The sequence below is a fragment of the Mustela nivalis genome (genome assembly GCF_964662115.1).
Source record: "Mustela nivalis genome assembly, chromosome: 8".
Classification (NCBI taxonomy): Eukaryota; Metazoa; Chordata; class Mammalia; order Carnivora; family Mustelidae; genus Mustela; species Mustela nivalis.
This window is the reverse complement of record NC_139027.1, coordinates 19,526,219-19,548,165: the sequence shown is the minus strand read 5'-3', so window position 1 is coordinate 19,548,165 and position 21,947 is coordinate 19,526,219. Positions and strand designations below refer to the sequence as shown.

The following is a 21,947-nucleotide window of genomic DNA, read 5'->3' as shown; positions in this document are numbered from 1 at the left end:
ATTAGGATGTCAAATTTCACACTGAGGTGGTTTTTTGTCTTGTTTTAAGGATTTTATTTTAGGGATGCCTGGGTGGCTCAGCTGGTTAAGCGGCTGCCTTTGGCTCAGGTCGTGATCCCAGCATCTTGGGATCCAGTCCCACATCGGGCTCCTTGCTCAGCAGGAGCTTCTCCCTCTGCCTCTACCTGCCATTGGGTCTACCTGTGCTTACTCGAGTGCGCGCACGCTCTCTCTCTCTGACAAATAAATAAATAATCTTAAAAAAAAATTTTATTTTAAAGTAATCTCTCAACATGGGGCTCGAACTTATAACCTGGAGATCAATAGTCACACTCCACCAACTGAGCCAACCAGGTGCCCCACACTGAATTTTATTTTAACAAGACCTTGATTTCCTTGTAGATATGCAGTTTCTTTAGTTCAAAATGTCATTTAGCTATGTTTATCTTCATTTAAAAAAAACAAAAACAAAAACCTGAAACCCACTCTTGCAGAGCTTATATTCCAGTGGGTAAAGGAACAAGCAAATAAGTAAATACATAATCCCAAACTGTGATCAAGGCTAACAAGGGAAACAGTATGGAGTGATGAAGAATGGGATAAGGGGAAGGGAAGACAATCTAGATAGGGTGTTCAGGGAGGTCCCTGATACTTATGGCAAGAAATATGAAGAGAAATCAACCAAACAAGGTCATTTAACCAACAAATATTTACTAAGCGTCTGTACTTGCCAGGTTCTTTCTAGATGGTCATTATAATAACCATGTATCAGACAGACAGGATCCCCAACCTAAGATGGGGAGGAATAATGGGCATTTAAAAAAAATATATATGGTTAACTTTATTTTTTTTAAGTGTATTTATTTAAAAGAGATAGAGAGAAAGACCATGTGTGTGAGCAGGGGGAGGGGCACTGGGAGAGAAACAGACCCCCTTGAGCAGGGAGCCTTATGTGGAGCTCAATCCCACAACCTTGAGATCACGACCTGAACAGAAATCAAGAGTTGGACGCTCAACCGAGTCACCCAGGCACTCCCAAAATATGGTAACTTTAGATACTAAAAAATACTATGATAAAGATCAACCAGGATAAATGTGACAGTGCCTGAAGGACTGGGCTGCTTTAACCTGAAATCGTGCAAAGCCTCCCTCAGATGATAATGCGGAATTAAGATCTGAATGAGAAGGCAGCAGGACAAAGATCTGAAGAAAAGCATCCCAAGCAGAGTAACAGCTGAAGTACAAAGGCCCTGAGATGGGAACATGCTTGGCATGCTCAAGGGAGAGAAAATGGCCACAATCATTGGAGCAAAACTGGCGAGAGAGGAGGTCAGAAGCCACAACCTGACATTTTCAAATTTTATTTCTGGTGAAATAGGAAGTTTCTGGAATGAAGTGGTACTTCAAAATGTTCAAGCTAGCCACTGCTGGGCGTGAGGGTAGGTAGGGGTGTTTGAGGGAGGTCTACGGAGCATGTACAGAGGTCCCACATTGGAAAAGAGCAGACCATGTTCATGGAATTAAAAGAAGATCAGCTGCACAAAAGCCCACAAGATGAGATTGAGGCCACTCTGTTAACTCAGGTAAGGAATCCGGATTTGGAATTTGGACTTTAATTTAAAATGCAAAGAAATTCAAATGGTTATAAATGGGGAAGGAATGACAACCATGATCTATACTTGATTTATATTTGAAAAAAGATTCCTCTGGCTATTATGTGGGAAAAGGCAAAAAGGAAGAAGGCAAAAGGGGAAATAAGGACCTGTTAGGATATTAAGAGCCTACCTACTGCAGGGCTCAAAGAAACGGTACTGGTGGCTTTGACTGGGGGCGGGGGGAGGTGGGCAACAAAGGAGACAGCAAATTATATATGGACTAGACAGGTAAGATTCAATCTACAGGGATTACCTAAGAGGACGCTGGGATCAAGGGAATGGGAAGAATCAAAGATAACTTCCCAAGAATTTCACACCTTACGTAGGTAAATGGTTAATTCCTCCACAATGTGACATTACTGATTTCTGGTTGACTGTGCTGATGTTAAAGTTGCTGCTGGTTGGGGTGCCTAGGTAGCACAGGTGGTTAAGCGGCTACCTTTGGTTCAGGTCATGATCCCAGAGTCCTGAGATCCAGCCCCACGTCAGGTTCCTTGCTCAGTGGGGAGTCTGATTCACCCCTGCTTATGCTCTCTTGCTCATGCTCTCTCAAATAAATAAAATCTCTTTAAAAAAAAAATTGCTCTGGTACAAGATACAGATGCCAACAGTAACAAACATTTCTGACCCCCTCCCTTAAAAACAAAACAAAACACACAAAAAAGCAAACTTGAAGTAACTCACTATGGCTTTTTACCTGGCAGGACCCACAACACTATGGAAAATGTAGACAGATACTGTGATGGAAACTTCTAGAGATGTGGGATTTAAAAAGCCATAGCTGCTTCTCTATCAGCCCAACGAGTTAATTTTCGGCCTACACACATGTTCACTGGCCAGGGTCTCCACCCTTCTGCAACAAATAGCCTACAAGACCCTTGGAAAAAAGACAAGAAATGAAGATCATTCAAGTAAAGAAAAGTAACACAGATCTTTAGCAGACACTTTTCAATATCCAATCGCAGAATGGAATTTTTCATGCTGAAACAAAAATCTGAATATATTCATTCAAACTAGAGACAGATTTAAAAAAAAAAAAATCACTGCTTTAGTAACAATTGGAAGCAAAACATCTAATGTTGAGTAAGGATAGCATTTTGATTATGAGTAACGGGTTTTTCTTTTTCTTTCTTTTTTTTTTTTTTTTTTTGAGTAACAGGTTTTTCAATGCTAAAAGCCTTTTTCAATTATTGTGGCATGTTTTATATGTCTTAACTTGGGAGCTGCATGGTTTCCTTCTCCCTGGATTTTAAGCAGGCGAACTTTGAAAAGCAAAGAAAGAAAATCAGCTGGCACAATGCTAACCTCATATAAACTATCAATCACTAATTTTCACATCTCATTCCTAATCTTTATAGAAAATGGGTATCTCAAATTAAAAGCAGTTTTATATATGAAAACCTAGACTAAATTAAATTTTCCTTCTAAAGTGTTTTTACCCAAAAGAGGTTATATTAATGTTTAAAAATCAAACAATTCTAAATTGGAAGTTTTACCATTTCTGTGCTATATTTGAGATTTATAGGTACAGCAGAAATCTTTTCTAGATTAATCTTGAAGGCCATACTGGAGGACTTACTGTTGCAAAAGAACATCTTCTAGGAAGGCTCCCTTTTTCAAAAACAAGTGTTAGTTATTACTGTTTACTTCCAGAAGCTACAGAAACTAAAATGAGAGGGAGAAAAAAATACTTAAAGCCACAGGACAAGAAATAAAAGGGAAAGTCTGAGGGGCACCTGGGTGGCTCAGTGGGTTAAGTGTACGTGACTCTTGATTTTGGTTCAGGTCACCATCTCAGCGTTGTGAGATCAAGCTCCTGGTCCTGCTCACGCACTGGGCAAGGAGCCTGCTTAAGATTTTCTCTCTCCCCCTCCCTCTGTCCCTCTATTCCTCTCTAAAAAGGGAGGAGGGGGAGTTTGTGGAAGAACAGGACAAATTTAGTAGGGCAAATGTTTTACATGCTAATATAAAGAAAATGTATCTTAAAAAAAGTTTTTTTGCGCTTTTATTTCTGTTGAATACACACATATAAATGTACATGTATACTGAGTCACGGAGTCACTATGTAAAATATTGTCTCTTACCATCAAGAGGCTTGAACATTATTGGTTTAAAGTGTGCACAGGGGGAATGCAGTTGAGAGAAAAGCCAATCAGTATGGCAGAGCCTAAGAGGGACTTGGAACACAGACTAACTTGTAGGGCCAACCCTGGATTAAGGAATGGAGCTAAAAAAGGGCAGGGGGGGAGTGCTGGTTGAAATTCAGAATAAATAATTGACATCCATTCCCTTGAGATCAGCTTTAATTATAATGAAGCAGAATATGAGGTACAGTTCATTTGCTGAGTTATTTCCCAGTTAAAGTAAGGAAAAATCAAAGATCATCAAGTGGACTTTGTTTCAAAGGGAATCATTAAATGTAGGAAATACTTTAAAATGTCTACATTTTATTTAAATTTGCATTAAATTTTGAAGATGTTATAAAGATTATACCTCAATGACATTCTGGTTAAACATATCCTACTCATCTAATTCTTAGCTCCCTTTGGCACCGGAGTGGCTCAGTCAGTCAAGCACCCAACTCCTGGTTTCAGCTCATGTCATAATTCCAGGGTTGTGAGATTACAGCCCATGTTGGGCTCTGCCCTGGGCACGGAGCCGGCTTAAGATTCTCTCTCTCAGAGTTCCTGGGTGGTTCTGTGGGTTAAGTGTCCGGTCATGATCATAGGATCCTGCAGATCAAGCCCTGTGTTGGGCTCCCTGCTCAGTGGGCAGGTCTGCTTCTCCCTCTCCCTCTGACCCTCCTCCCAGCCCCTGCTTGCACTCTCCCTCTCTCAAGTAAATAAATAAAATCTTTACATATATACATTATATATATGTAATATATGTAATATATATAATCTTAACAAAGAAAAAAAGATTCTTCCTCCCTTGCCCACATGCACTCTCTAAAATAACAATATATTAATAATATAAATTATTATTATTATTAGCAGCTCCCTTTCAATGAGAATACCTAACTTTTTGAAACTGTCTTTGGATTCTGGGACATTGTTCTCTCCACTTTTTTTTCTTTTTAAGATTTTATTTATTTATTTGACAGAGAAAAAGAGAGCACAGCAGGCAGAGGGAGAGGGAGGAGCCGGCTCACAGAGCAGGGAGCATAATGTGGGCCCCCAGGACCCTGGGATCGTGATCTGAGCTGAAGGCAGACATCTAACTACTGAGCCACCCAGGTGTCCCCATTATTCTCTCCTAATTCTCTAACTCTCCTCTGCAATCTCGTTTGCTAACTTCCACCTCTGTTCATAACCTAAAATAAAAGGTTATTATTCTTAGGGTTCTAGCCTCTTAATGGGAGATAGCCAAATAGTAATAGTTATGATTTATTATTAAACATTAATCACATATCAAACACTGCTCTTAGTGCTTTACATGCACACTCATTCTCATAACCATTCTATGGCAAGTCCTTTTACAGTGAAACCCAAGATAACAATGAATTCAAATTTAGCACAATTACTGACTAGTAATAAAGAAATGACAGGACTGGAAAGAGCAGCAAAATCAATCATCAAACTGTACTATTTATAGGATGCAGTATAATAATTAACAGTGTTACTCTCAACTCTACAGTCTGAGCATTTAATGCATCCCTGCTCTACCATCTACATGTTGAAGATCTTAGATATTTCAAAATGTATCCAGTTCGGAAAATACACACTTACACAAAGATTTATAGCAAAGATTTACGGTGAATAACCGAGGTATGAGAGTTTTTGTTTTTTTTTAAGATTTTATTTATTTATTTGACAGACGAGATCACAAGTAGGCGGAGAGGGAGGCAGAGGCAGAGGGAAAAGCAGGCTCCCTGCCGACCAGAGAGCCCGATGTGGGGCTTGATCCCAAGACCCCAGGATCATGACCTAAGCAGAAGGCAGAAGCTTAACCCACTGAGCCACCCTGGAGCTCTGGGGTGTGATGTATCTTAACAATGGAATATTACCCAGCAATAAAAAGTAATGAACTTACTGATACAGAAATCAGTGAGAATTTTCAAAAACAATTACACTGAAAGAAGCCAGACCCCCTCCCCTGAAAAAAAGACAAAAGAAGACACTACATGAAAAAAAGACAAAAGAAGACACTAGAAAATGGAAACTAGTCTCCAGTGACAGAAAGCAGAATGGATGCTTGGGACCCAGGAATAGGAAAGAAGGAGAGATTACAGAGACCTCAAGGATGGATATGCTCATTATCTTGACTGTTGTGATGGTTTCATAGTCAAACTCATCAAACTGTATACCTGAAATATGTACAGTTATTATGTAAGTTATACCTCAACAAGGCTGTTAAAAAACAGGAATAACATATCTGAGTATTTAATAGGTTAATATACATATATGTAAAACACTTAATATTTACTATCAAATACTGCTATTCTAATTTTAAAGTTTATGATTCATACTTGAATACAAATTGAAAGATTTTCATTTTACTTCTATGGGACAAATCCTATACAAACTAATAAAAAAAATCCATAAAAAATTATAAACATATTAAAGGAAACAAGTATTTTAGCTTAAGACTCTCAAAGAAACAACTTTTTGATACTGAGTGTGAGCAAATATGGTGCTAAAGGCTCTATACAGATTATTTCATGTAATCCTTAGAACAACAATCTTTTGAGATAAGTGGTATTATCTTTATTTTACATATGAAGATACAACAGCCTTACAGTGTTATATAACTTGATCAAGTTCTTAGAATAAGCAGAAAAGGTAAAACACTCATATCTCATGAACTAATATTTATTTATTTATTTTTGAAGTAATTTCTCCACCCAACATGGGGCTCGAACTCACAACCCCAAGACCAAGAGTCACATGTTCCACCAACCGAGCCATCAGGTACTCCTGATGCCATCAGAAGCTCCATGTCCATAATTTTTTCTCTTCACTGAAAGAAGGTGACCTGACTGCTGGCTTTACAAAGGAGTCTCACAGAATCTAAACAGGTGACAAGCAAAGAGTTCACTGCCAAACCTTCAGGAACTTGGCAATCGATTATATAAAGTTGGTAAATCAGCATCACTTACCATATCTGTAGCTTGATCTTCTTCCCTTGCAATTCAACTGTTTTGATCTTAAAGTCTATTCCTACAACACAGAAAAAAAAAGGTAAATGGTATCTATGGCTTTGAACTTAGCTCTCCTAAAATTAAATGGAGTGAACATAAAAACACACTTTTTAAAATCTGGGTATCTGTGTTTGTTTGGCTCTTGTTAGTCACTAAGTAAGAACATTCTGAGCAAATTATCCAATTTCAAACTTGAGTAATAGAAGATCCAACATGGCAGAAGAAACAGCCATATAGGAAGAGTTTTTACAATTAGGAAATTAAAAGGTAAACTTTAAAATATCTAAAAATTTTTTTTTAAGATTTATTTATTTATTTATTTATTTGAGAGAGAGACAGTGAGAGAGAGCATGAGAGGCGAGAAGGTCAAAGAGAGAAGCAGACTCCCCATGGAGTTGGGAGCCTGATGCGGGACTCGATCCCGGGACTCCGGGACCATGACCTGAGCCGAAGGCAGTTGCTTAACCAACTGAGCCACCCAGGCGCCCAATATCTAAATTTTTTTAAAGTAGGCTCCACACGCAATGAGCTTGAACTCATGACCCCATGATCAAGAGTTGCATGCTCCACCAACGGAGCCAGCCAGTCGCCCTGATCAAGAGTCGCATGCTCCACCAATGGAGCCAGCCAGTCGCCCCTAGCATAGCTAATATTTTAATGCAAAAAAATAAAAATATGTTTCCTAGTAGGAAAAATATATAGCCTTTACTAGCTTGCAAAGTAAAAGACTACTTCCAGGGATAAAGAGGGTTATTTCTTTTCTTTTCTTTTTTAAGATTTTATTTATTTGAGAGCGAGAACAAGTGAGAAAGAGAGAGAGGCCGCGCTCCCACGCTCTCGAAAGGGGAAAGAGGAGAGGGAGCACGATGAAGAACCTGATTTCTGGACCCTGGAATCATAACCCAAACCAAAGGCAGACACTTAACTGAGCCCACCCAGGCACCCAAGAGAGTCATTTCGTGATGATAAAAGGATGAATTCATTCAGAAGGCATAAAAAGACTAAATGTTTATTCATCTAAGAACACAGAGCTTCCAAAGACATGAAGAGATGTATTGTGGATTGCCCAGCTCTGTCTGCTCCCTAACCAACCACAATCTTCAGCTTGGGTTGAGTTCCCCATACCCAAATTAAAAGGAGAGAACGGTCTTGTGCCTGGCATTTATAAACCTCAGACTTTATCTACAGCCCATAGTTTTGTTTCTCTAGGAATTACTGAGAAAACTGTCCTACAGTGACCTACTTGTCAAGACCAATTCTGAACAAAACTAACCATTCCAATTAAGCGTACAATTTGTTAATTAATCTTTTTTTTTAAAGATTTTATTTATTTATCTGACAGAGAGAAATCACAAGTAGATGGAGAGGCAGGCAGAGAGAGAGAGAGGGAAGCAGGCTCCCTGCTGAGCAGAGAGCCCGATGCGGGACTTGATCCCAGGACCCTGAGATCATGACCTGAGCCGAAGGCAGCGGCTTAACCCACTGAGCCACCCAGGCGCCCCTTGTTAATTAATCTTAATGACAAACCTGACAACCAATACTATTCCAGAAAACTTCCCTGACGAGAGGTGAAATTAGGACACGCTCTGAAAGCTCCCACCTTTTGAGACAGAAACTGGGTACAACTGGAAAATTTACATTTTAGGCTTTTTGAAGCCACCTACCTCCATCCTAGACTCCTTGAGTTTCTCCCTCAATCAATGTTGTCTATCCTCAAACTAATTAGCAGTGATTAAAGCAGTTCTTTATTCTTTTCTGCACAAAAACTTCCACTGTCTACCTCAGCCATTTATTCTTCAATCTTCATTACTGGTTTTTCCTTATCTCTCTGAACTTTCCTAAAAACTGGAGTGAACTCTTCTCTCTACTCATTCCCTTGGTGATTTTCCTTAATTCCATGGTTTCAAATTCCCCATATACACTGATAACTCTCAAATTTTATAACAAAGACCAGACCTCTCTCTTGAACCCCAAACTTAAGATAACCATTGTCTATCTGCACATCCATGTTTCATATAGATTAAAACAAAAGTTCTTAAAATGGTTCATAAGGCCCTACACATTCTGTCCACCTCCCTATTTTCCACCCTGTCCACATAATTCTCACATAATATCTTTCTTTGATCTAGCTAAGAGTATCAACCTCTTTATTGTTCCACACACATGCGCAAGATTCCCACCTCAAGGCCTTTGCATACAACTGTTCTCCCAACTTGGAATACCTCTTATGGCTCCCTCCCCTCACTATTCTTTTCTAAGTGGCAACATTTCCCCATGTCCCACATCCCATGTCCACTGTCTGTTAATAATCCCTACCCTCCCTCTTTACTTTTCATCTTTAACATCCTTCAAATATACTGTATATATCTACTGATCCCTGTTATTTATTGTCTGTCTCCCTATGCCAAAATATAAGATCCACAAGGGTAGGATCATTTATGTTTAATTCATTTAAATTCCCAGCACCTAGAGCTATGCCTAACAAAAAAAATAGACTTTCAAAAAGTATTTGAATGAACAGATAATTGATGTTTTCTAGAGAAAGTGAAATGGTACCTGAGAAAAGATACAGAAATATTTCACCCTTAGGGTGAAACTCACTACTTGGCAAGTTCCACACTTGTCCACTTCGTATCCAATCATATTTTTAGAACCTTAGGCCAAAATATGAACAACAAAAGTTCTGATGAGATACCAAAACTGAAACAAACCAAAAAAGAGAACCTGCAGGAAACAGGAGCAATGCAGAGAAAGAGAAAAGACAGCTCCTTTTATCTTCTCAGAACAAGACGAGGGAAAAAAGAGAGAAAGGGAGTAAGGAAAATTAACCTTAATCAGAAAACTCTTGGAAACTAAAAACAAAAGGGGGGGGGAGGAAGATCAATATATTCAACAGAAAGACTGTAAGAGAAAACTGAGATCTCCCAGGAAATATAGCAAAATGACAAAGAATGGAATTTATGTGATATATGACACATTAGAAGTTCAAACGGGGGGGGGGGGGGAGGCGCCTGAGTTGCTCAGTGAGTTAAGGCCTCTGCCTTCGGCTCAGGTCATGATCCCGGGGTCCTGGGATTGAGCCCCACATTGGGCACTCCGCTCCACAGGGAGCCTGTTTCCTCCTCTCTCTCTGCCTGCCTCTGCCTGCTTGTGATCTCTGTCAAATAAATAAGATCTACTAAAAAAAAAATTTCAAACTGGGAAGTCTGACATCAAACTAACAAGCTCAAGAAAGGGCAGAGAATGATATCACGAAAATAATAATTTAAAAACTGTAAAAGAAATCCTCACATCAAGAGAAATAATAAAACTAAAAGGCAACCTACAGAAAAGGAGAAGATAATCTGCAAATGACTTATCTGATAAAGGGTTAGTATCCTAAATAAAACAAATAAAAATAAAATAAAGAACTTTTAAAGCTCAACACCCCAAAAAACTAATAATCCAATTTAAAAATGGGCGGAAGACACCAGGAGTGTCCAGTGTTACCCAAGTGAATGATTCTCATTTCCCATAACAAAAGAGAACTTTTGAAGTTAAGTTTTTGGGGTTTAAGTTAAAAGCTATGACTAAAGGAATATGGTGTTGAAGAACAGAGAAAAAAGCCAAAAAGTGTTTGGAAAAGGAAACACGCAAGTAGACACAGGGCAAAGACTTGTTGTTGCTGCTGTCCTCACAGGCCTTGAAATACTATATGACTTCGAAAATTCTGGTCTATTTCATTAACAGAAATAAATATTGGATGAACAGATGCCTGGGTGGCGCAGTCGGTTAAGCACTGCCTTGGGCTCAGTGGGATCCACTCCCGAGATGGGCTCCCAGCTCTGCGGGGAGTCTGCTTCTCCCTCTGACCTTCTCCCCTCTCAGGCTCTCTCTCACTCAAATAAATAAATAAAATCTTTACCAAAAAAAGGGGGTTAACAAAGGAAGAGGTGGGTTTACAAGTATGTTTTCTCCACTATTTAAACACTTCAATTTGACCATCATATTTTAGCATGGCTCTAAGCCACCCCTGCAGTCTCATTCCCTCCAGTCTTCCTCTTACAGTCACCTTCAAACACAACTTTTGCAGTGGTCTGCTTTTTCCAAGTAAATACCTTTGTCACTCCAGCATGTATTTTCTACAATCCCCAAAACACACACATCTAACTAAGTATGGGAAAAGTTACGATAGAGTGGAAAAGCTTTTGATAAAATTTTGGAATAAGAGCAAAATCAATAGCTCAACTGCCCAAGAGAAGCTAGGAAAATCTATCACCTTTTAAGATTCTGCCAGGAGAAATAACCAGATTCTCCTGCAACACTATCACTTCCTGAATTACCACAGACTAGAGCAATCAGAGCATTTGATCCAACCAGCGGTTCTCTTTTAGGTTTTGCTTATGTAAAAACACTCTAAAGGAAATCTCTGTTTTTTACAGATTCCTGGGACCCAGCTCACAAGTATTTCAATTTACTGTAATCTAACTTTTACCAATTTTCAGCTGCTCAGGAAAATAAGAAACAACATCAGCCAAAATACCTGCCTTAATGATGTTGCAGAAGCACCATCCAGTGGCAAGAGGAGTAACTGCAACTTCTAGGCACTACAGAGAGCAGGTCAGCTCTGATGACACACCAACGCTTAGTATTTAATGCAATCAGAAATAAACTCCAGACAGCCAAAGTTTAACAACTCATAAGTAAATAATATCTGTGATTTTTTAGAAGATTTTTTTATTTATTTGACAGAGAGACACAGCGAGAGAGGGAACACAAGCAGCGGGAGTGGGAGAGGGAGAAGCAGGCCTCCTGCTGAGCAGGGAGCCTAACCCAGGACTCTGGGATCATGACCTGAGCTGAGCAGAAGGCAGATGCTTAATGACTGAGCCACCCAGGTGCCCCAATATCTGTGATTTTTAGTAAGTGAAAATAATGTGTTTTCACCACATGAGGAAAGGAAATAAGAATCCTATACCTACAATCCTTTGAATGCAGTTTTGTCTGGAATTTAAGAAACATGATTCTAATCCTAGCTCTAGCTCTGTCGTAAGAGCATAAATTTTGAAAAGATCACTTTTCAGTACAGACATTAGTTTCTCCATCTTGATGCAGAAGTGAAAATGGAGAATACAAAAGTTTACTGTAAAGATTCTTTCACATAACAGTAGTAGTTTACTAAACACTTCGAGAATGTACTATGTGCTTGGCACTGTTTTAAGTCCTTTGAGTGAATTAATGTACTAAATCCTCAGAACAATCCTAACCCATACTTTTATTTCCATTCTACAAATGAAAAATAAAATAAAAGCCAATAGCAGGAGAAAAAAAAAAAGGCAGTAACGCCAATATTTACTGGATAACTACTAAGTGTTCTAAGCACTTCACATATACTATCTCATTTAATATTCAAAAATATCCTCTGCAAAAGAACTAATATGCCTATCTACAGAAAAGGAAAAATTTTTTTTAATTTAAATTTTAGTTAACATACAGTGTAATATTGGTTTCAGGAGTAAAATTCAGTGATTCATCACTTACATACATACAACACCCAGTGATCATCACAATTGCTCTCTTTAATACCCATCACGGATCTGGCCGATCCTCTACCTCCCTCCCTCCATCAACCTTCAGTTTGTTCTCTATCATTAAGAGTCTCTTATGGTTTGTTTCTCTCTTTTGCTTTTCCCTTCCCATATGTTCATCTGTTTTCTTTCTTAAATTTCACATAAGTGAGATCATACTGTTTGTCCTTCTCTTACTTCACTTAGAATACACTCTAGCTCTATCCACGTCATTGCAAATGGCAAGATTTCATTCTTCTTGATGAGTAACATCCCACTGTGTGTGTGTACTTATACACACACGCACACTACATCTTCTTTACCCATTCATCAGCTGATGGACATTTCGCTCTCTCCTCAGTTTGGCTTTGTTAATAATGCTGCCATAAACATTGGGATGCAGGTACCCCTTCAAATCTGTATTTTTGTGTCCTTTGGGTAAATCCCTAGTAATGCAAATTGCTGGATCGTAGTGTAGTTCTCTTTTTAATGTTTTGAGAAACCTCCATACTGTCCTCCAGAGTGGCTGTGCCAGTATGCATTCCCACCAACAGTGCAAGATGGTTCCCCTTTCCAGAGAGGAAACTTTAATCTACCCAAGGTCAGAGAACTAACAGGTGACAGAACCAGAAATTAATTCCATGTGTTTTTTCAGACCATACAGGCCCTTCACCTATATTAAGTTCCAGAACTCCATTTTTAAAATTTATTTTTATTACCTTTGAAAGAGAGAACACATGGGTGTGCAGGGACTGGGGGAGGGGAGGAGAGAGAATCTTAATTAAGCAGGCTCCACATCCAGCGTGGTGTCTAATGGAGGCTCAATCTCACAATCAGATATCATGACCTAGGCCAAAATCAGGGGTTGGACGCTTAACCAATGGAGCCATCCAAGTGCCCCCCTTAACTCCATTTTTAATTTACCTATTTAATACTGAGGAAAATCCACATAAGATGTACCATTTTAAAATGAACAATTCAGTACACTCAATGTTGTGTTACCAGCACCTCTACCTAGTTCCAAAATGTTTTCATCGCCTCAAAAGGAAATTCCATACCCATGAAGCAGTTGCTTTCCATTATCCCCTCCCATGACTCCCCAGAAACATGTCTGCATTCTGTCCTACAGATATACCTATTCTGGATATTTTATATAAATAGATGCACACAACATGTGACCTTTTGTCTCTAGCTTCTTTTATTCAGCATGTTTTCAAGGTCTATCCACACTGCAGCATTTATCAGTACTTCATTCTTTTATGAATGTATATACACTTATATGTATATATACCCTAATATGTATATACACAATTTATCTGCTTATTTTTTTAAGCTTTTATTAAAAGAGAGAGGGAGAGAGAACAAGCAGGAGTTGGGGGGGAAGTCAGAGGGAGACACAGACTTCTCGCTGAACAGGGAGCCCACACAGGACTTGATCTCATGACCCAAGCCAAAGAAAGCCACGCAACCGACTTAGCCACCCAGGTGCCACATACACTTTTTTAAAAATTTATTTATTTGACAGTCAGAGATCACAAGCAGGCAAAGAACCAGGCAGAGAGAGGAGGAAGCAGTCTCCCCGCTGAGCAGAGAGCCCAATGCAGGGCTCAATCCCAGGACCCTGGGATCATGACCTGAGCCGAAAGCAGAGGCTTTAACCCACTGAGCCACCCAGGCGCCCCCCCACTTCTTTCTTGATGAAAATTTGGGATGTTTCCACCTTTTGGCTTTTGTGAATAGGACTGCTATGAACACACACATACAGGTATTTATGTGAGCATGTGTTTTTTCAATTCTTTGGGGAATGCAAAGAATAGAATTGCTAGGTTATATGGTCAAATTTTTAACATAATGTTTAACTGCTTGAGGAACCACTGTTCTCCACATCAGACACACGATTTTACATTCCCACTAGCAACACGTGAGGGTTCAATTTTCTACATCCTTGCCAATGTTTATTTTTTCTTTTTCTTTTTTAAGTCATCATAGTGTTTGGGTATTAAGAAGTACCTCATTGTGGTTTTGATTTGCATTTCCCAAAGTACTAATGATGGTGAGCATCAGTGCATCTGCTTCCTGGCCATCCGTATACCTTCTTTGAAGAAATATGTATTCAAGTCCTTTGCCCATTTTTTTTTTTTAAAGATTTCGTTTTATTTGACAGACAGAGATCACAAGTAGGCAAAGAGGCAGGCAGAGAGAGAGGGAGGAGGAAGGAGGCTCTCCGCTGAGCAGAGAGCCCGATGTGGGGCTCGATTCCAGGACCCTGAGATCATGACCTGAGCCAAAGGCAGAGGCTTTAACCCACTGAGCCACCCAGGCACCCCCTTTGCCCATTTCTTAATCAAGCTTCTTGTTGAGTTGTAGGATTCTTTTATATTTTGGGTACCAGACCCTCATCAGATATATGACTTGCAACTATTTCCTACATTCTGTAGGCTATCTTTTCACTTTAAATTCCACTGATGTTACAAAAGCTTTTAATTTTTATGATGTCCAATTAAATTATCTATTTTTTATTTTGTTGCATGCTATATAACTTCCCTGATTTTAATTTTTGAAATGCATGAGATAGAAGTTCCTGGAAATTAAAAAATTTCTGACAGGAAATTTACACTCCTGAGAGAGCAGACAATGAAATTTTTAAAAATTGCTTTAAGATTTATTTGTGGGATGCCTAGGTGGCTCAGTTAGTTAACTATCTGCCTTCAGCTCAGATCATGAGTCCAGGGTCCTGGGATCGAGCCCCATGTCAGGCTCCATACTCACTGAGGAGTCTGGGATCATGACCTGAGCCAAAGGCAGAGGCCTTAACCCACTGAGCCACCCAGGCGCCCCTAAAATAAATTTTTTTTTTCTTTAAAGATTTTGTTTATTTATTTGACAGAGATTACAAGTGGGCAGAGAGACAGGCAGAGAGAGAAGGGGAAGCAGGCTCCCCGCTGAGCAGAGAGCCTGATGTGGGGCTCAATCCCAGGACCCTGAGATCATGACCTGAGCTGAAGGCAGAGGTTTTAACCTACTGAGCTACCCAGGCACCCCTAAAATAAAATTTTTTAATGTTAGTAACCACAGGGGTGCCTGGGTGGCTCAGTGGGTTAAAGCCTCTGCCTTCAGCTCGGGTCATGATCTCAGGGTCCTGGGATCAAGCCCCACATCGGGCTCTCTGACCAGCAGGGAGCCTGCTTCCCCCTTCTCTCTGCCTACCTCCCTGCCTATTTGTGATCTCTGTCTGTCAAATAAATAAAATCTTTAAAAAAAAAAATGTTAGTAACCACAAATGCTATAAACAGGGATGGGGAGAGAGCTATTTTATACAAAAAAAAAAAAAAAAAAAAATCAGGGAATGCTTTACTGAATGAAAGACATTTGAGCAAAGACCTCAAGGAGGTCTGGAAACAAAGTGAGTATCTAAAAACAGTGGTGCAGGCAGAGGAAACACTTAAGAGCAAAGGATCTGAAGTAATAGACTTGGTGTGTTCAAGAAACATAGATGGGAGTTTGAATGTAGTGATATAAGCCTTCTAAACCATGAAGATGATAAAGTTCTCGGGTTTTTTGGCTCCCCTTTAAGTTCTTGCAACAGTATTTTGTAGTCTTCAGTGCCTAGGTCTTACACATTATTTTGTTAAATTTATTCCTATTTCATTTTTAGGATGTTATTGTAATAATATTTTAAAAGTTCCATTTTTCCAATTGTTTGTTGCTAACTGTAGAATATAATTTTTTTGTTGTTTTTCTTTTTATTATTTTTATTAACATATAATATACTATTTGCCCCAGAGGTACAGGTCTGTGAATCATCAGGCTTACACATTTCACAGCGCTCACCATAGCACATACCCTCCCCAGTGTCCATCACCCAACCAACCTCTTCCTACTCTATTTTTGTATATGGACCTGTATCCTGCAGTTTTATGACAGTCACTTCCTAATTCCAGCTGCTCTTTTCTGGGGGGAAGGAGATGGTGCTTAGAGTTTTCTATGAATGTAATCATAATCAGGTAGTCTATAAACAGCACTTTTTTTAGCACTTTTTTTTTTTTTACCAACTTTTGAACCTCTGATTTCTTTCTTTCTCTTGCCTTATTGTTACCAGTTAGGACCTCTAATAAAATGTTGTTTTGTACTCGAACCTTAAGAGAAAGCTTAGACTGAAAGCTTCACCATTAAAGTATCATGTTAACTGTACATCATTTAGTAGGTTGAGAAAATGTCCTTCTATTCCTAGTTTGCTGAGCTATCATGATGCAAATAAGGTTGCATTCTGTCCAATGCTTTTTCTATACCTATTAAGATGATTATGACTTTTCTTCTTTATCCCATTAAGTCAGCTAATTAAAATTGATTTTGAATGTGAAATCAACATTGGATTCTGGAAATAAAGTCTAGTTGGTCACGATTTATTATTCTTTTTTAAGTTCCCAGAAATGCTCTGCAGTTATTTAGATAAGGACTCTTACGTATATGTTCATGAAGTGAAGGACATGTCAATGTCCATTAGAGATATCTGTGTGGTTTTTAAAAAATATTTTATTTATTTATTTGACAGAGCAATCACAAGAAGGCAGAGAGGAAGGCAGAGGGGGGGCGGGAAGCAGGCTCCTCGCTGAGCAGACAGCCTAATGTGTGGCTAGATTCCAGGACCCTGAGATCATGACCTGAGTCGAAGGCAGAGGCTTAACCCACAGAGCCACCCAGGCACCCTGATATCTTTGGTTTTAGTATAGAGGATAAGGCTGGTCCAATAAATGACATGAAAGTGTGCCCTCTTCCTCCATTTACTAAAATAGAATTTTCCTCCTTAAACATCTGACAAAACTCAGCAGTGAAGCTATTGGGGGCCTTAAAGTTTCTTTCAGAAAAACATAAATTAAGATTCTATTTCTTTGGGGCACCTAGGTGGCTCAGTGGGTTAAAGACTCTGCCTTCGGCTCAGGTCATAGTCCCAGGGTCCTGGGATTGAGGCCCACATCAGCCTCTCTGCTTTGCAGGGAGCCTGCTTCTTCCTCTCTCTCTGCCTGCCTCTCTGCCTTCTTGTGATCTCTGTCTGCAAAATAAATAAATAAAATCTTAAAAAAAAAAAAAGATTCTATTTCTTTAATATAGGTCTATTTATTCTATCAATCACTACAGCGGAATGTTGAATATACAATTATGTAACTGTAGATTTCTACTTCTTCCACTTCTGTTGATTTCTGCTTCAAGTATTTTGAAACCCTGTCTTTAGGCATATAAATATGATAAACTGATACCTTTATCATTACAAAAAAGTTCTCTTTATTCCTGGAACTATATCCTTTGCTCTGAAATCTACTTTGTCTAATGTTAACACAGCCACTTGAGCTTTTGCTATAATTAGTAAATTAGATAGTCCTAATATATTTTTAATGGTTGCACTAGAGTTTATAATATACACTTTTAATTTAGCACAATTCACCTTCAAACAGCATTATACCATTTTTCATATTAATATAAGAACATTACAGCGGTAAACTCCCACTTTTCTTACCTCTACTTGTACTTCTGTATTTTACTTGTCAATTGTCTTTGAAATAAATTTAAATCTGAGAAAAGTCTTTTATATTTTCCCACATGTACCTTTTATCCTCTTCATTCCTCTATGTATATCTGAGTTTCCACCTAGAATGACTTTCTTCAGCCTACATAACTTCCTTTAATTTTTTAAAGATTTTATTTATTTATTCGACACAGAGACACAGTGAGAGAGAGAACACACAAGCAGGAGGAATGGGAGAGGGAGAAGCAGGCTTCCCGTTGAGCAGGGGGCCCCATGTGGGGCCTGATCCCTGGACCCAGCAATCATGATTGAGCCAAAGGCAAATGCTCAATGACTGAGCCACCCAGAAGCCCTTAAAAAAAATTTTTTTTTTAAGATTTGACAGAGAGAGATATCACAAGTAGGCAGAGAGGCAGGCAGAGGGAGGAGGGGAAGCAGGCTCCCTGCTAAGCAGAGAGCCCGATGGAGGGCTGGACCCGAGGACCCTGAGATGATGACCTGAACAAGAGAGCACAGGCTTAACTCACTGAGCCATCCAGGCAGCACCCCCGCCCTCAACATTTTTGATAGTGCAAGACTGACGGCAAGAAATTCTCTCAGCTTTTGCCTGGAAAATATCTTTATTTTGCCTTCATTTTTGAAAGGCAGTCTTGTTAGGATTAAATTCTAACTTGATAGTCTTCTTCTGCCTTTGAACTTTTTGTTTAATATTTTATTTTTAAATAATCTCTACACCCAACATGAAGCTCGAACAACCCTGAGATCAATGTCTTGCATGCCCTACTGACGGAGCCAGCCAGGCACACCCCCTTCAGAATTTTAAATGTATTACTTCATTGTCTTCTGGCTTGCACTGTCCCCCCGCAACACACACCCCTTTCGGTAGAAATGCAGATTTTTTTTTTTTTTTTGAAATGTAGGTTTACGAAAATCATTATTATGAAATGATTTTAAAGAAAAGTTGCAAAAACAGAGTCCACATACACCTTTCATTCAGCTTCTCCTAATGCTAACACTTACGTAACCATTTATCAGAAACAAGAAAGTAACACTGGTACGATGCAATTAACTATAGACTTAATCTACCAGTTTTTCACTAATGTCTTTTTCTATTTCAGGATCCAACCTAATTCCCACACTGCATTTAGTTGACAAGTCTCCTGCAATCTGTAACAGCTACTCAGTATGTTCTTGTCTAGAATGACCTTGCTAGTTTTAAAGAATACTAGTCAGGTATTTTGTAGAATCTCCCTCCATTGGGGTTTGTCTGAGGTCTTCTCATATTTAGAGTAAAGCTTCACAGTTTTTGGTAGCAACACCACAGACAAAATGTTTTCCTTTTCTTAGCTCATTATCAGGGAGTATATACTGCAAATGTCATATTGCTGTGACATTAACCTTGATAACTTGGTTATGGTGGTTAGCTATGGTTTCTCTCCACTACAAATTCACTGCTTTCCCCTTTGAAACTATAAGGTTTTTCGAGAAAATACTTTAAGACCATGCAAATATGTTTCTCATCATACCCTCACCCACTGATTTTACCTTCCATTATCAATTTGTTCCTGTGACAACTGTTACTATAAAATTTGCCTGATGGTGATGTTATGTTTCAGTCACTGCTTTACACTTAAAAACTGGAATTCCATTATTTATTATTGCCAATATGGACCCATAGATATTTTATTCTGCTTATAATACAATACTGTAATTATGTGATTCCAGCTTTGGTCATTAGAAGCTCTCTCAGGTTGGCTCCTAGGTCCTTTTGACATGTCCCACCCTCTTCCAGCACTTTGTTTTCTGGCACCAAAGATATCCTAAGATCATCTTCTACTGTCCCATCCCAGCTCTTTGTTCCAAGAGCCCTGGTTCCTCTTACTGAAGAATTAAAGAGTCCAAGATCTAAGCACAAGGTATGCTCATTGCTACAGGGATGTCACTACTTCTAAGCACTTCCAGAAGAGAGAGCAAGGAAATATATTTATGTAAAATAACCCATGCATACACATACATCTACATTTCTGTAACATCTATCTGTACGTATAACATATATAAAACCATAAGTTAATATTGATACCTCTGACACCTCACCTCCAACTCAACACCAGAAAGTTCATTCTAGTCTTTTTCCTTTCCTTACCTGTAAACTCTTCATTGAACAATTAGGTACCTGGCTATCATTATTATCTAAAATATGTTTACTTATATATGCAATCCCTGTATATACATAAAGTAGTTTATACACAAAGCAGTTTCATATCAACCCATACCCTTATGAGAAAGGGTAGATTTACTAACTAGAGTATTTGTATATAGTTCTTTTTATCTTTAGTCTTACAGCGTATCTAGTCAAAACACCATGGTTTTTTGTTTTGTTCTGAGAGCAGGGGAGAGGAGGAGGGGAAGAGGGGATGAGAGAGAATCTTAAGCAGGCTTCACACTGAGGGCAGAGCCTGAGGAGGAGCTCCATCTCACCATCCTGAGATTATGACCTGAGCCAAAATCAAGAGCTGGACACAACCAACAAAGCCATCCAGGCGCCCCACAAAATACTTTTCTAAAACAGTTACTTTGATTATCCTGTTCCTCTCCCTCAGTGTAGTTATGTTATTCAGTTGTAAAAAAGGGAGGTTCATTTGATGGATTACATTATTATTCCTGAAAAGTCAACAGGGGATACCCTCTGTTTATATAATGTGGTTTTTCTTTCCTCCAGCTTCTCCTAAGATTTCTCTTAGTAACTGGTTTTCAGCAACTGGATTAGGATGTGCCTTGGTGTGACTCTTTTTGTTTATCCTATCTAGGTTCATTATGTGGATGTGGAAGGGATTATAGCTTTCATCATATCCAGAAATTTTTCAGCTATTATTTTTCAAATACTTTGGCAACTCCAGCCCCTCCCGAATTCCAAATGCAAATGCCTTAGACTATCTGATAATGTCCCACACATCACCAAGACTCTCTTTTTTTCCCCCCAGCCTTTTCCCCCTTGTGCTTCATTTTGGACAGTTTCTATTACCCTATCGCTGATCTTTTCTTCTGCATATCTAATCTGCTATTAAGCCCACAGACTGGATTTTTCATTTCAGAAACTGTATTTTTCAGTTCTAGAAGTTCAAGTGGGTCTGGTTTTTTTTGTTTTGTTTTGCTTTTTTCCAGTGGGTCTGTTTTACATCTTACTATTTTTTTTTTCCTGTTCATGCTTTCCTTTAACTGTTTCAACATATCTCTGTCTTTTAAATCTATCATCTCTGTCATTTCTGGGTCCATTTCCATCAACTGATTTTTCTCCTCGTTAAAGATTACATTTTCTTTTTTCTTCATACACCTAATAATTTCAGATTAGGTGTTAAGCATCTTATTTATTTTGTTAATGTATAAAATTTTTATTTTTTTTATTTTTTTTAAGATTTTACTTATTTAAGAGAGCGAGCACGAGCAGGGGCAGAGGCAAGCAGAAGCAGGCTGTCGGCTGAGCAGGGACCCAGATGCGGACTCAGTCCCAGGACTATGGGATCAAGACCTGAGCCAAAGGTAGACACTTAACTGAATGAGCCACTGAGACATCCCTAATATATAAAATTTTTAAATGCTGAGTTTTGTTCAGATGGGCAACTAAATTAGTGGAGAATCAGCTTAAACCTTTGGAGAGCCGCTTTTGAGCACAACTGTTGTTGTTTTTAAGATTTTATTTATTTATTTGAGAGTGAGTGAGACAGTGAGAGAGAACCCTCAAGCAGGGCGAGGGGCAGAGGGAGAAGAAGCCTCACCACCAAGCAAGGAGTCCAACGAGGGATCAATCCTGGATCTCCAGGATCATGACCTGCGGCAAAGGAAAACCCTTAACTGACTGAGCCACCCAGGCACCCATTTCAGTACAGTTTTAAGGTGGGGCGAGAGCACCCTTTGCTCCAGAATTACTTTAACCCTACTCTTAATGAGTACCATTTCTGGGATCTCCCCCAAATAGCCCTCATAGTCGGTAAGATCTCTCTATTCAGGGTGGTCGGAACTCAAATGTCTCCCAACCCCTTTTAACTCTCGTCTACCAGCTATCTGTTAGCTGCTCTTCTTCTAACAGT

General features: G+C 39.1%; 1 protein-coding gene across 1 annotated transcript in view; it reads right to left on the bottom strand.

The window, feature by feature from the left end:
• The window catches only part of RAB10 (RAB10, member RAS oncogene family), an 85,213-nt gene that overhangs the window by 23,117 nt on the left and 40,149 nt on the right, over positions 1 to 21,947 (bottom strand). The window contains exon 2 of the mRNA XM_082745218.1: positions 6,754 to 6,814. Coding sequence (XP_082601344.1) covers positions 6,754 to 6,814 — 61 coding nt within the window. The remainder of the gene's footprint in view (positions 1 to 6,753; positions 6,815 to 21,947) is intronic.